This window comes from Petaurus breviceps, unplaced genomic scaffold, assembly GCF_028583685.1.
Source record: "Petaurus breviceps papuanus isolate PSGF00001 unplaced genomic scaffold, PetGlider_PUasm1.0 154, whole genome shotgun sequence".
Taxonomy (NCBI): domain Eukaryota; kingdom Metazoa; phylum Chordata; class Mammalia; order Diprotodontia; family Petauridae; genus Petaurus; species Petaurus breviceps.
Genome location: NW_027185715.1, coordinates 13,680,918 through 13,694,613, shown reverse-complemented (window position 1 = coordinate 13,694,613; position 13,696 = coordinate 13,680,918). Strand labels below are relative to the sequence as shown.

The 13,696-nt window shown below is 37.0% G+C and overlaps 1 protein-coding gene across 1 annotated transcript in view; it reads right to left on the bottom strand.

Moving 5' to 3' along the window:
* Nucleotides 1-2,513: 2,513 nt before the first annotated feature.
* Nucleotides 2,514-13,696, bottom strand: part of CAND1 (cullin associated and neddylation dissociated 1) — a 50,238-nt gene continuing 39,055 nt past the window's right edge. The window contains exons 8-15 of the mRNA XM_069080987.1: nt 13,300-13,592; nt 11,537-11,678; nt 9,674-11,167; nt 8,626-8,721; nt 7,091-7,260; nt 6,834-6,998; nt 3,915-4,022; nt 2,514-3,427 (exon numbers count right to left, since the gene is read on the bottom strand). Coding sequence (XP_068937088.1) covers nt 3,203-3,427; nt 3,915-4,022; nt 6,834-6,998; nt 7,091-7,260; nt 8,626-8,721; nt 9,674-11,167; nt 11,537-11,678; nt 13,300-13,592 — 2,693 coding nt within the window. The 3' untranslated portion in view covers nt 2,514-3,202. The remainder of the gene's footprint in view (nt 3,428-3,914; nt 4,023-6,833; nt 6,999-7,090; nt 7,261-8,625; nt 8,722-9,673; nt 11,168-11,536; nt 11,679-13,299; nt 13,593-13,696) is intronic.

Sequence of the window (13,696 nt, the reverse complement as noted above, 5' to 3'; positions counted from 1 at the left end):
GAGGCTGAACTAAGTAAGGTCCTTTTTAACTCTTAAAACTGCATGTCTTATGAGTTTACTATCTACTTAGGGAGAAAGATTGTTAAGAACTGATAAAGCAGAAGAAAATAGATGTCTATTAGGCAGTCACACACTCTTTGGGCCTTAGTTTACATACACACACACACACACACACATATAAAGAATTTCCAAGTTACCTTGAGCATCAAATTCAAGTAATTATAATAATTCATTGTAAAAGTTAAACTGGGAAAAGCTCATCAGATCTTCAAAATATTTTCTACCAGCATTAGCAACTCTTTTTAAACAACCAACACTAAAGAATCAGTAATTTGGGGGAAGAAAGATATGGGGATAAAGACACATGGCATCTCCCTCTTTACAGGCATTCAGATCATTTCTTCACTCAATCACTACCCTGCTTTGATGAGCTGAGCAGCAGCCATTGCTTAATCCTTATGGACCATGACTTCTATTAATGTAATCACAACAAAATTCCACAATGATGAAAACTGAATATGCCCCTGGGATTCATTAAAATGTGTAAGTTTTCTTAAAATACTCTGGAAAATGTGAAAGTTTTAAGTTCAACTTCAATGCCTCACTGTGGTCTAAGGGTGACCATGGGCTTCTCAGAGGCTATCTTGGCACAGAACACACATTCTAACAATCATTGTACCAAAATGGAAAGGCTTCAAGTACAGGATCAGTGATGGCCCATGTGTTTTTTGACCAAAGACTAGCATGGCTAAGATCCAAGAGGCTCACCATCAGGCTGGCTGCAAACTGATGGCTTTTCCGGCTACAAGGTACTACTGAAGAAAACATTTTGAAGTCATAGAAAGGTCATAATGTCAGGAGAAGTACTCACAAGGACAGAATCACAGATGTTCTGAAGTATTAAGTTAAAAATGGAATGCAGCACTGATTGTAGCCTAACACACAATCTAGCTGACTCCTCAGACTCCCCTTAACTTTAATAGTGAGGAAACCAAGGGCCAGGTGACATGCCCCAGTCACATGGATTTAGTGGCAGAGTCAGGCCTAGAACCTCTAACTAACTAACATTCTTTCCCCATAACACCGTCTCCAGTTATGAAGGTAAAATCAGAAGTCTGATTCAGCACTTAAATCAGAGGCAAGAGTAGGGAGAAGGAGGGTGACTTTCTCATTTCAATGCAACATCAACCATTCCCTCTGGTATTAAAAAATAGAATTCCAGATATATCAGAAAAAGCAAGCTGCAAGACTCAGAATAGAACACGTGTTCCAAACGTTTAAAAAAAGAAACCCTTGAGGATAAAGAAAAATCCAAGATGTAAAAATGCTTGGATTTAACTTTAGGTAATTAACAATGACATCCACAAAAATCCATGCATGTCGACCTCCTATTCAGTCCTAGAGCCTGCAGTGTTATAATTTATTGTGAAACCAGAAAACCGAATACTTAAATATATCCACAACATCTACACCTTGATAATGCATAGTACAGAATATACTAACATCTCTAAATAAATCTGTAATTACACATCTAAGCAAATTGTTAAAAGAATATCAACTGCCACGTATAGAAATGGCAGCAACTTCATAAAATTGCATTTTGATGAATGTCGGCATCCTTAATAATAGCAATGTGTTGGGCATTATCTGAAAATCCCAAATCAGAGCATTGAGCTGATAAGTAATTACTACAATGTGCAGTTAATTAATATAATACGACTGCATGTGCAGATGTTTAAAGCAGCTAAGTTACACAGCAGGGAAAAGAATCCTAATTCACAGTTTCAAAAACAAAAGGTGCAGTTTTCAAATATCTTTGCTTCTCATTAAAATTGGTCATTTAGTAAACCTAATGACTGCCTTTCTTTCAGTGAACAGCATTAGGAGATGCCATTTATTTTCAAAAGTCACCTTTATGTTATACAAGCACCACACATTTGTAGAAAGAGGCTACAGTATGAAATGAAGATTACTAAAATATGTGTTTAAAATTAGTAAACTAAGGAGTTACTGCACAAGATCAGCCCCCACTCCCACCCCACCCCCAGAACAAGTCCTACATTCAGGAAAAGCAACTAATGCTTACCAAATACAGTTTACACTCCATAAAGGAGGGGGGGAAAAAAGACCTAACAAACCTTATTAGCTAAGGAGTCCTGGTAACCTGATACAGAATTACCTTAAAATGAAATTTTTAAAAGTCCAGGCCATAAAACTTCATAATAATGTATACAGAGAGACTCAAAAGGATGAAGGAAATGGCTCAAGAATTTCTAGGTGGAAAAACAAACAGAAGGGATTATGAGAAAAACCAAATACTTAAATAATTAAATTTAAAATAAGAAAGTAAACAGTATTAATTTTTTTAAAAGAAGTGGAAAAAGATTAAGGGAACAAGAACTTGGTTTGCTGAAAAATCTGAAATTTTTCTCAAACTGACATTAAGAAAACAATTTAATCCCCGCTCCAGAAATGTTTTCTGTGCAAAAATAAATATCTGAAAATTGCACTGATACAATACTTATTTAACTTGTATTATGAATAAACTGCACATGCTGCTTTACAGACAATATATATTTGTATACTTGCTCATGCAAAATTAGTGTGTACAACAGGGGTATTATTTGCTAATCCCCACACTTAAAAAAAAAAAATACCTCGTTTATGTCTGTTTTTCTAAAATGCCAAAACCCTCTGCGGTATAATAAATCTTACACAGAAATTCTTATCTGCCAGCCAAAAGAAATAAATTTATATTGTTGAAACAAAAACAATAAAAGTTATACAAAAACATGGTATTTGTCTTGAGGCTTTTCTGATTTTGTTTTAAAACAGTAAAAGAAGGAATTATAAAAGAAAGAAAATTCATGGTCACAAAATTTTAACATTTTAATCCTAAACATTACAGGGCAAATGGATACTGGAACCTAATTCCATACTCCATAAATTCTAACTTTATTTCCATTTTAAATGTGGCTCAAACCACTAAAACATTAGTAGTTTTACAACCTTTGGATTATGGAAATACATATTTTTGAAATAAAAGCTACAAAAGCAACAATGGAAGAAAGCCAAACTGTCTCCATGAAAGAAAATAAAAGTGGAACATTGTGAAGTTTTAGATACTTCTCTTTCCATTTTTTGATTAACCTGTCAATTCAGTGCATCGTTCAATGTAATGGTCCCCGTGTTGAACAAACATCTAACTAGTGTCCATCGATTCCAAGTTAGTGGATGATGAATCTTTCTGGATACTTTCAAAGATGGCGGCCAGCTCTGGGTTCGAGCTGATCTGTGACTGGAATTCGCTCATCAGCGGACTCTTCTCCGCTTCTGGAATGGTCAGGAGCGCCGCCACCGCCCTCATGGCAGATCGCTTTAGCTCATCTTGTTTTTCAAACTCCTGCTTCACTGAGTTTGCCTTTACCTGCACCAGAGAGCAAAGGGGAAGAAGTGAAATACAATTAGTTCCTTCAAATTCAATACCAGAGACATTTTTTGGATAAGTTATGAAACTCCCGACAAGGTATGTAGCCTCCAACTCCGGGTCTAATCACCTGACATATACTACTTAACACTGCCCACAGACTGAGGGCTTTGCTTTGCCCCTGCAGACAAACCTTCTTTCACACATTGCCTCCCCCAATCAGAGGATGAGTTCCTTGAGACCAAGGAGTTTATCCCTTCTTTTTCTGACCCCCAATGCTTAGCACAGTGCACAGTACACAATGAATACCAAATAAAGGCTTTTTCATTCATTCACTCATTTAATTAGCATTCTGAGATTCAACTTCATAAGGAAATCTGAAGTCTGTTCTAATAATTCGATATTCCTACCTTCAATAAATTTGGAAAATTAGAAAATGTAAAAGCATCACCAAGTTCAATTTAAGTCAGCTCTCCTAAATACTTACCTTAGTTGTACATGTGGCACGTAACGGCTCAACAAGTCGGTCCAATCTCTGTAGTACTGCACTTGGACAGAGGGTAGACAGTCTTACCAACATTAAAAATGTAAGCATCTGTTAGGAACAAAACAGACAAAAAGCTGAGTTCAGTACAATTTTCTGAATTGGTGCTGCATTATAGGGAAGTTTTAGATGGTCCTCTTAGAAATGATTAGACAGTAAGTGCAAGCCTTAGTAAATACTCTAATACCATCCTTCTTCTTGGGCTTTTAGTTGTTATAAGATAGGAACAGGAAAATATGCAGGCCACAGGGCCCAAAACCCTTTCCTTTTTCTCTTTGAAGTTCTCAACGTATTAAGGAGGGTCCCAACTTATTAAGATCCTAATGTGCCACTGCCCATAAAAGGATTTCCCTTTTCTACTTAACATACAGTGAGAACTGTAACTAACTCTATACCAACTTCTTGCCCAGTTAGCCAAAGGCCCTAAATGAATATAACAAATAAGAAACATAATACAACCCTACCTTGCTAATCATTTTATTTTAGAACCTAGATTTGCTACCAATTTTGTAAGCCATGACTAAATTGTGGAAAAAATAATTCATTTTTCCTAAACTACTGTCTTTGTGGGTTGGGAATCATTGCCATTAAAACTACATTTTTTTTTATTAGAAGTCTATATTAAAGAAGATAAAAGAATACTCTTAAACTAGGAACCTTAATTATAGATGAAAGACATTCATTTCCTTTTCCTAAACATTTTAAAATTAGTTTTTTTTACTAATTGCCAAGATTTTAAGTCATAAAAAAGTTAAACACAAGCAAATTCTGATAATTTTTAATACTAATGAGAGATATATTTGTAAAACTATCCACCTCTTTCACATAGATGAAAATCATCCAATAACTACTATTTTGGAACAGAAATGAATTTAGCATCATCTTCAAAACCACATCTAATGAAAATAGCCAACCTTTCTGATATCAACACTTAAGGAATATCTATTATGTACATGGAACTCTATGTTAAAGCAGTAGAGAAATAAAAATCTGGGACCTTAAAGACTACAGTTTGGATGGGAAATTAGGACACATACACAAGATTATCTACGAACATGAGGTAGCATGTGAAGTGCCAAACGACCAGAGTGATACAGCCAGGAATACTTGGTGGCTGTTGGCTGTCCGCCATACTTGAAGAAAACCAAAGTGACATCACCATGTAGGTGGGGTCAAGGTTCAGCATGTCTGACTGTGGCTGATCAGAACAATAAGAACTCAGAGGGCACTAGCTCAGGTCGGCCACAAACAGTCCGTGTGAACATCTGGAGTGGAGATGCCTCTACATTTGCCCATCTCCTGTCTCTTTGGAACTACTGCAATTCTACTCTTCCCATGGAGCATGTGGACACACCATGCTGGGTGGTCCTGCTCCAGGATCTTCCATGTTTCCCAACTGATTCCAAAGTTTATAATCATCTGTGAACACAAAGTCACACACTAACTTTCCCTCCACTTTAGTCTTGGCTTGTAGCTTTTTCAAGTTATATTCATTCCTCAGAGAGTATGACATCAGTGCTATATCTGACCTTGATGCCATTTTCAATCTCACCGAAGGTGTCCAACAACATCACTAAAAGTATTATTTTTAAAAGCATGGTTACATGCAAAAGTTTTGGCACATTTTTTGTGTTTTGACCACAGGGTGGGATCCCTGCCTGCTGCAGTAAGCAGGTCAGGCCTGGGTAAAACATTCGACTTTTAGAGCACCTTTTCTATCTAGAAGGTGAACAGTGCAATTCTTGAAAAAGGCTGCTCAGACACTCAAGGGACTGCCGAATCCACTGCTGCTTCAGTGTAGTGAGAAGATGATGCTATGGTCTGGGCCGCCTGCATGCAGAATTGTGACTACAGCTCTCAGAGAGTCCACAACTGCTGCTTTGTCCCCTGCTTCACACCACAGGGCTTTGAGGAAGATAAAAATGGTATGGGTGACATATTTTGATGTTTGCATAAACTGGATTTAAGGGAGGCAGAGTTGCATGAAGTCACCAGGCTCATTCTCTCTCCCACTATTGAAGTCCGGTGGCAAGACAACAGTCAAGATGACCAATGATAGCTCTGGATGCGTGGATGACCATGGCATCTCTGATGCCTGACCAAGCTCTAAGCACTCCACAGTGCCTATTCTGGCCATCTTAATGGCCACTGGAATAAACTGTTCTCATCTGCCCATCCCACCAAAGGAAGTCTTCACATGCTTGGGCTGGACACCCCACTAACTCACCAATGGGTTTACAGTCCTCAGTTACCCTTAATCTGGTTTAGCCATCTGAAACAGTTTGTGGAATGTGGCCACTGCACATGCTACAGCTTCTTGGAGTCACAAGTGAGAATTCAGCGGATAAAGTGGATACTGAAGGTGGAAAACAGCCCTGACACCAGAGGTCCTAGCACTCACTGAAACCTATACACCCCAACCAATACTCCCAGACTCATCCAGAAAAGGAAGAGATCACTATGAACTTCAGTGGCGGAGGAAATTTACTCCTCAGAGGTCATGACAAATGTCCACACAAAGAGGAAACACCATCAGTAAAGAACACTGTGACACCTTGGCCCAGTACAACTCCTGGAACTCTATTCCCGTCTCTACGTCATCTTTTATGATGCACACACACAGCAGTCATCTGCTTTTTCTAAAACACAACCAACAGCCACTTGTCTGAGCTATTATTACCATCATACTAACTATAAATAGCATGCTCTGACTACACATGCAAGAGTATTAATGCTTATATCAACTGTGAGCAATGACTCGACTTTTCCATTCAGTTACTACCACACACTTCATTAAGTCCCTTTAGTACTTCTCAAAGACTTTCTGCAAGACATTTTGTAAGGATACATAAAATATCTCACCTTAATATCATAATGGTCCTTCAAACCATCTTCAACGTGGTTTAAGAATTCAAAGATATCTAATCTATCGAGACAGCTGTCTAGAAGTGTATACATACACTCAAACGCTGCCTTTCTTATATCCAATCCATCATCAACAGTATGCTTAAATGGTCCCATTTCTACCTGTTAATAAGACAGAAAGTTTGAGTATATATGTGAATGCTCACACAGTAAACCTAAAAAAGCTTACTTAAGTATAATTTAACTTAACTTACCTCTCTTATAAGTTCCTTTCTAACTTTTGTCTCATTGTAAAGATGTGGAAGAACAGTATCTAAAAGATCCCTTATTAAGGATGGTTTGTTATGTGCTGCTGAATTAAATGTTACCAGGGCTACTCGTCTTACATTCAAATCAGGGTCTTCTAAAGTTTTTAAGAAGTCACCTATAAGTAATGGAAAAAGCCACTTAAAAATCAAAACAGACTGAAAACTTTACAATTATTTCATATTTCTAAATATGTTTCCTTTGACTATTACTCTAATTTCATAGATAAGAGGAGGCTGTCATGAAACTAAGTTCTAAAATAGGGAGAGAATCAAATAAAGAGGAAGATGAAAAGGGGTGGGGCTAGGGGAGGGTGGACTATAAATTGGGAATTTCAGAAATCCTTTTATCCCTGTGCAGAAGCTAAATAACTGCCTATATCAAATGGCTTCACTCTACAAATGTGCAGTGTATTCCCTCCATGTTCTCCCACAGAAATCACCCTAACAGTCTAGGGAGATTCAGTATCACCTCTGCACATCTCCCTTTACAGACGCACAGACAAATAAACGTTGCAGTCAAAAAGCATAAAGTCTACAAACTTAAGAAGAATGATTTTCCCACCAGCATTTAGCATAAACAAGTGTCTAGAAGAGACTATGGGAGAACACCCCCTCTCTTGGGAAAGGTACAGAACTGCTTTACTGGTCAGTTCTGCTTCCCTGCTCTTCATCACAACTGTAAGTGACTGAAACTGCCACAATTTTAAAAAGACTATGACAGGACAGAAAACACCAAGGTGGTAATCAACTGGATTTCAAAAGCATGAAATCTGGAAAAGATATTAAATAGGTCCTTGAATTGTTTCCCCTGAAGACTTTCTTCTTTTAAAAAAAGAAAAGAAAAAGAAACAAGAACCTCGGTATTTGTCAGTATTTTATACAACTGAAATAACCATTTAAAGAATCATCATTTTAGAGCTTAAAGACCTGAGTCTTTTAGATGGACCCTGTCCCATGCCCAAGTCTACACATCTAGCCAGTATCAGAGCTGAAATCAGAATGCAGATCTCTCAATATCCAATGAAAGAGCCCACATTATACAACATACCGAGTATAATAGCAAAAATCTGTGTGTCTTTCAGAGCACAGGTAAATTACAAAGCATTTACTAAATTATTGTTTCCTGTACAGTGTGTATCCTAAGAGAATGCACTCATTTCTAAAGAGTAACTCTGTAATTTACTCCATAAATAATTAAATCCTTTTTTCAACTGATAAACAATGGAAGAATCCTGTTTTTTCTTGTTTCCTCTTCACCTCCATTAAAATCCGGCTAGTTTGGTGAGAAGTGGAAAGAAGAAAAATTTAAATTTATAGATTTAATTTTAGACCCACTACACTGTATATCATATGGATTCCAAAGCTGGATTTTGGAAGTTAATTAAACCAGGGTTCTAATCCCAACTCTGATAACAAGATATCAAGTCCAAATATTTCCAAAAGCCAAGTTAGTCAGAGAGATAATCTTTGTCCATACTTACCTATGCAATTCTTTAGTAGTGGATCTATGGGCTGTGGATGGTCAGAAATAGTAAACTTCACAGCTGTAACCACTGAACTTCGGGCATAAGATGAGCCTGATAGAGAATAATAATTTATCCATAATTATTTTCAAGTTGATATAGTCAAGTAAACTTTATACTTCTTTATTTTGTATTTGGCATAGAATGGCATTTTTAAAAACTATTCTTAGGACAATGAAGACTCAAAGTTTACTGACTAGTTTATAACACAGAAAATGTACTTTGACTTTATATTCTATAATAGGACAACTTTGTTCAATTAAAAAATTAAAAAGTAACTATTTCCATAATCATTAAACAAACCTAAACTGGGGGAAAATGAATCAGGAAAAAATACTTGCTTGGCTTGGAAACCTTTAAGTTTAATTTTAAAAGGAAAAAATTCAATGATATTGGTCTAACTGTCCAGACATTTTCCAAGTATTTTCTCTTACCTAAAGATTTCAAAGTAGCCAAGAGCAAGATAAACTTTATCACTTTTTACTTGTCTAAATGGGTTGAGAATACTCAAGTAAATCTGAGGAACCATAGCAAATGCTACTCATTCCAGAGAAGAACATTTTATTTATGGCTATTAGGACTTTACGTTTTTATATCATATGTACTTAATAGTATTAAAAAGTAGCCTAGTATATACATTATGAATCCAAATCGATGACTAGTAATATGTTCTTCAAAAGAAGAGAAAATGGCACAGAAATGGAATTATTTGTTACTAAATAATATAGGTATTTCTTATGTATTAAATAGAAACAAACAGCACTCATCTGACTAAATAAATACTGTATTATCTTTCTCAGTGATTAAGTAACAGAAATCAGAAATTCGAGTGACTTCATGAATTAACATTATATTTAGGCAAATAAGTCTCTTACTGTTTCTCAGTATCTAGGCCTCACGCCAAGATCTTTTATATTTCATTGTAGAATTTCACATATACAATAAGTAATGACTACCCATAACAAAAGACATATTCCTTTTACTCAGAAAAAGCTTGTGTACCCACCTGATACTAAGTACCCTTTAAGCCGCGGAAGCAGAGTTTCTGGATCAATTAAAGTGAGTTTGCCCAAGCATTCAGCAACAACGTTCCTGGTCCCTTCTTCTGCACACTCGCAGTGTTTCAGCAGTAAGGTCCAGATGTTCTCAACATATGGTTTAAGGCCTACCACTGAGGCAGAACTAATAATCTCCTTCAAGGAATGAAGTAGGAGATACTGCCTCTTAGGCTGACTGGTTATTTCTTGTAAGACAAATGGCAGATATTCAGGAAGATTGCCAACACTAATGCTACCTAATGCATAGGATGCTGCTGATTTGACTTCTTCACTAGGAGACGAGAAGGCTTCTAATATTACAGATTTAAGTTCAAGTTGCCCACTTAAGTCAATGTGATGCCCAACTTCCCCAAGGGAAAGTAGAGCTAAGAGACGAATTGAATCAGTAGACCTTGAGTTCTTGACATCTTGAATAAACTGACCTACTACAGCTGGTCCCTCTTTAGGGCATGCTCGAGTAAGGGCAGCTACACATTTGGCAATGGAATAATAAGACTGCTTGTGAGTAAGTGCTGTGCTCTGAGCATAAACTGGGCCTGTCAACATGCGTAACAAATCCATGTACCCTAAATTATTTGTTCCAGTTACAACCAAAGCTTGGAAAAATTCTAACATGGCGCTAAGGGCTCCGCCCTGCAGCAAAGGTGATCTCACAAGCCCGATAAGTTCATTGAGTATGGACCCGCTTATCTTGGAAAGGGAAGAGGGGTACACTTTAGCAAGTGTGGTCAGAAAGCTGATAGCCATCTGTGATACATGCATATCACTTTCACTGATAAGAGGTGGAAGCTCATCCAGAACAGCATCAATCATGGCAGCTGTCAAGCTGTCACTATAGTTTTTAATTAGGATGTCTAGAGCTGAAAGGGTACCCAGTTTCAAAGCTCGCTGGTTTTTCCTAAGAAAAGAAGCAAGAATAGGTACCCCTTCTCCCAGGACAGGTCTTAAATCTATCTTCAAGGGGGACCCAGCAATCAGGGTCAAAGCCTTCACTGTTGTTAACCGGGTAATTTCATTCTTTAGTCTCTCCAAGAAAATCTGAAGTGTGCTAGGCAGGTCACTGCCTAGATTGTCTCCAAGGCTGCAAATGATTTGTCCCATACAAGAGATAGCCCTCTCTTTGACTTCCTGATCAATGTCAGCTGCTTTTAACCGTTTGATGGTACAGGTAAATAAATCTTTGATGTAGGGAGTTGCATCAAACGAAGAAGGTTGATCTAAAGGACGAATAACTTTGACAAGCTGCTGGGTTACAAGAAGTGCCTCAGACGTGATCTTGTAGAATGGATCTCCAACACAAGCCACCACTGGAGGAACCAAGGCCTGAACATGAGGATGGAAGACTTGAGGAGAGTGGTTACAGAGGATTACATAGAGGCATGACAAAGCATCTATCTTCAGATTAGAGGAGCTGGATTTGTCATTCAGTGAGAAAATTATCCCTAAAATGTGAACAAAGAAAACCCAGAATCATTATAATGCATTTTATTTGGGGGAGAAAAATACCTCAAGAGGTAATATGAATTGTTCACATTTCTTCCAAAATTCTTCCCTAGCTATAATCTGTACAAACACTATAAACAAAGATAAAAATAAAAACTAAGTTCTTTCCACTTCAGCTATACGCCAATCCAATTTTTCTTAAAAACAAATTACTGTGTTCAGAACAATCACCTAAGAAACCGAAGTTTCTGAATGTAGCTTGATGGTTACAACTGTTTTCACTTTTCATTTTGGAGCAAATACTTTAAAACTGAAGATTTGTAATAAAAATCACCACAACTTCTAACATCAACTCTCTTTTACTTTACCTGGTACAAGTACAGGGATGTGCTGTGTGAGTGCCCCAGGTAATACATTTACCAGCTCAGTTAACATGTTAAAACAACACTGTCGAGTCTTCACACTTTTCTCCTTCATCTGTTTATGAAGAGCTTTAACTATGTTGGGAACCTGTAATTATCAAAAACCACCATTAGCTGGTTTAGTCACTGGGATTTCCTCAGTGTAATTATCACAAATTACTAGGGAAAGGGAGAATGTGCAGGCCAGAATGCGTCTTTTATTTGTTTCTTCAGTTAAAACTCTTTCATCATTTATTTCCAACTATTTTTTCACTGCAAAAAATTTAGAGGAAGAGTTCCACATTTTATAATCACATTTACTATTTAAAAAAAAATACTAGTATAGGCTAGTTTTATATGAAAGTAATTTTGCCTATGTTAAAATTCTTGGCTAATTCATTTCTGTACAAAAAGAAAAGTCTCTTGGTACTAATCAACTTAGAAATATAAGAAATGCACTGTTTAATCTCTCAAGATTATTAAAGCTGTTATATAGTGAATAATTTTTAAATGGCTCAAAGGAACATAAGAAACATGTTTAAAAGAACACTGACCTTATTTTAATTGGAAAACATTCTAGCACAATATTGTGAATAATAGTGATACTGACAAATATGGTTGAAGAAAAGGCTATTTCTGGCCACCTTGTTGTTTTCTAAAGGTTACACACAAATCTTTCCCTTTGGCTCTGCCTTTTTAAGTATTGAGCCAAGGAAATAAAAACCACTCATTCACACACACACAGACACACTCTCTCTCTCTCTCTCTACCCTAAATGCTGACAGATGAAACCCAGTCCTAGAAGACTTGTCATCAAGTTCTTAGCTTATAGATACCAGCTATACATCTAAAACAGGACTGATTAATACAGATTCATTGCTAACAGCTAGGTACCTAAGTTTCTAAAAACTCCTTAAAAACGATGATACAACCATCAAGCAAATGTAAAATAGCAAGACAAAGGAACCTCTCCCCATTCTCTGAAGAACCAACAGAATCACTTCAGATTTCAGAGGAAAGTATAATTGTAACTGTATCCCCTGAAGGCAGCAGGCGTTGCACAACAGACAGCATGGCATGGCAGACTTGGAAGCAGAAATCCTGGGTTTAGATCCTGCCTCTGTGCATGACTGGTGAAGTCATCATCATTACCTAATGTGTCTCAGACAACTCCCTAGGACTTACCTACTAAGCCTCTTAAGCTTGCAACACTAGAAGTGAAAGTTCCCACACCCCAAGTGCATGAGCTACTATCAGATGGGTCACATCACTTCAATCTAGAACTCTTTGCTTCCCTGGTGTATTTTTCAAGGAGTCTTCAATGTCAGAACATTTATGTACACTAAAAAATATAGAATTTTTAAAATGCTAGGAACTCCATAGTGGAAATATAATGCAAAATTCTAACAGTTGTAGCAGTAAACTTAATTTCAAACAAGAAGATTAAAACTATTAAAATGACCACTTGTGCTTCATTCTTCTGCTTTAATTAATAAGTACGTGATAAGCCAACATACTCTAAATCAACATTAACATTTTCTGTAAAATATTTCTGTGGCCACATGGCAAAGTACATGCATATTACAAAACAGATAACTCTCGATTCACAATCAAATTAAGATTTTCTGTAACATTAGTAAGCAACAGCTTTTCTGCCAATTTAAGTCTATGTGCATGTAAGCATGATAAATAAAAGAAAGTCTTTTCTAAAACTTAATTTTTTAACCAACCTGACTCTGAAGCATTGTCAGAGGCGTCTCTCCTTGTTCCATTGCATCAGGATCACAAAGCCAACTCTGCACAGGACGAGTTTGCTTCAAGAGGGAAAGATATGCATGGAACACATCTGCTTTGACGTTCTCTTCACGCTCTTTGAATCTGGCTATCAAGGCTGGAGAGACAGTCTTGTAGAACTCTGGAAGCATTTCGTGCCGTGTGCTAACTACAGCATCTAAGCATTTAGCTCCTGCACGCCTCACTTTCCAACTCATGTCATCATCATCACTGTATTCATCATCACTCCCTGAAGATAGTTTTTTAAAAAATAGATGAAGAAAAATACACAAAATTTTTAATAGTGAAAATGGATTGAGATTCTTCACAATGGAAAGTTATTCTAAGTCATCA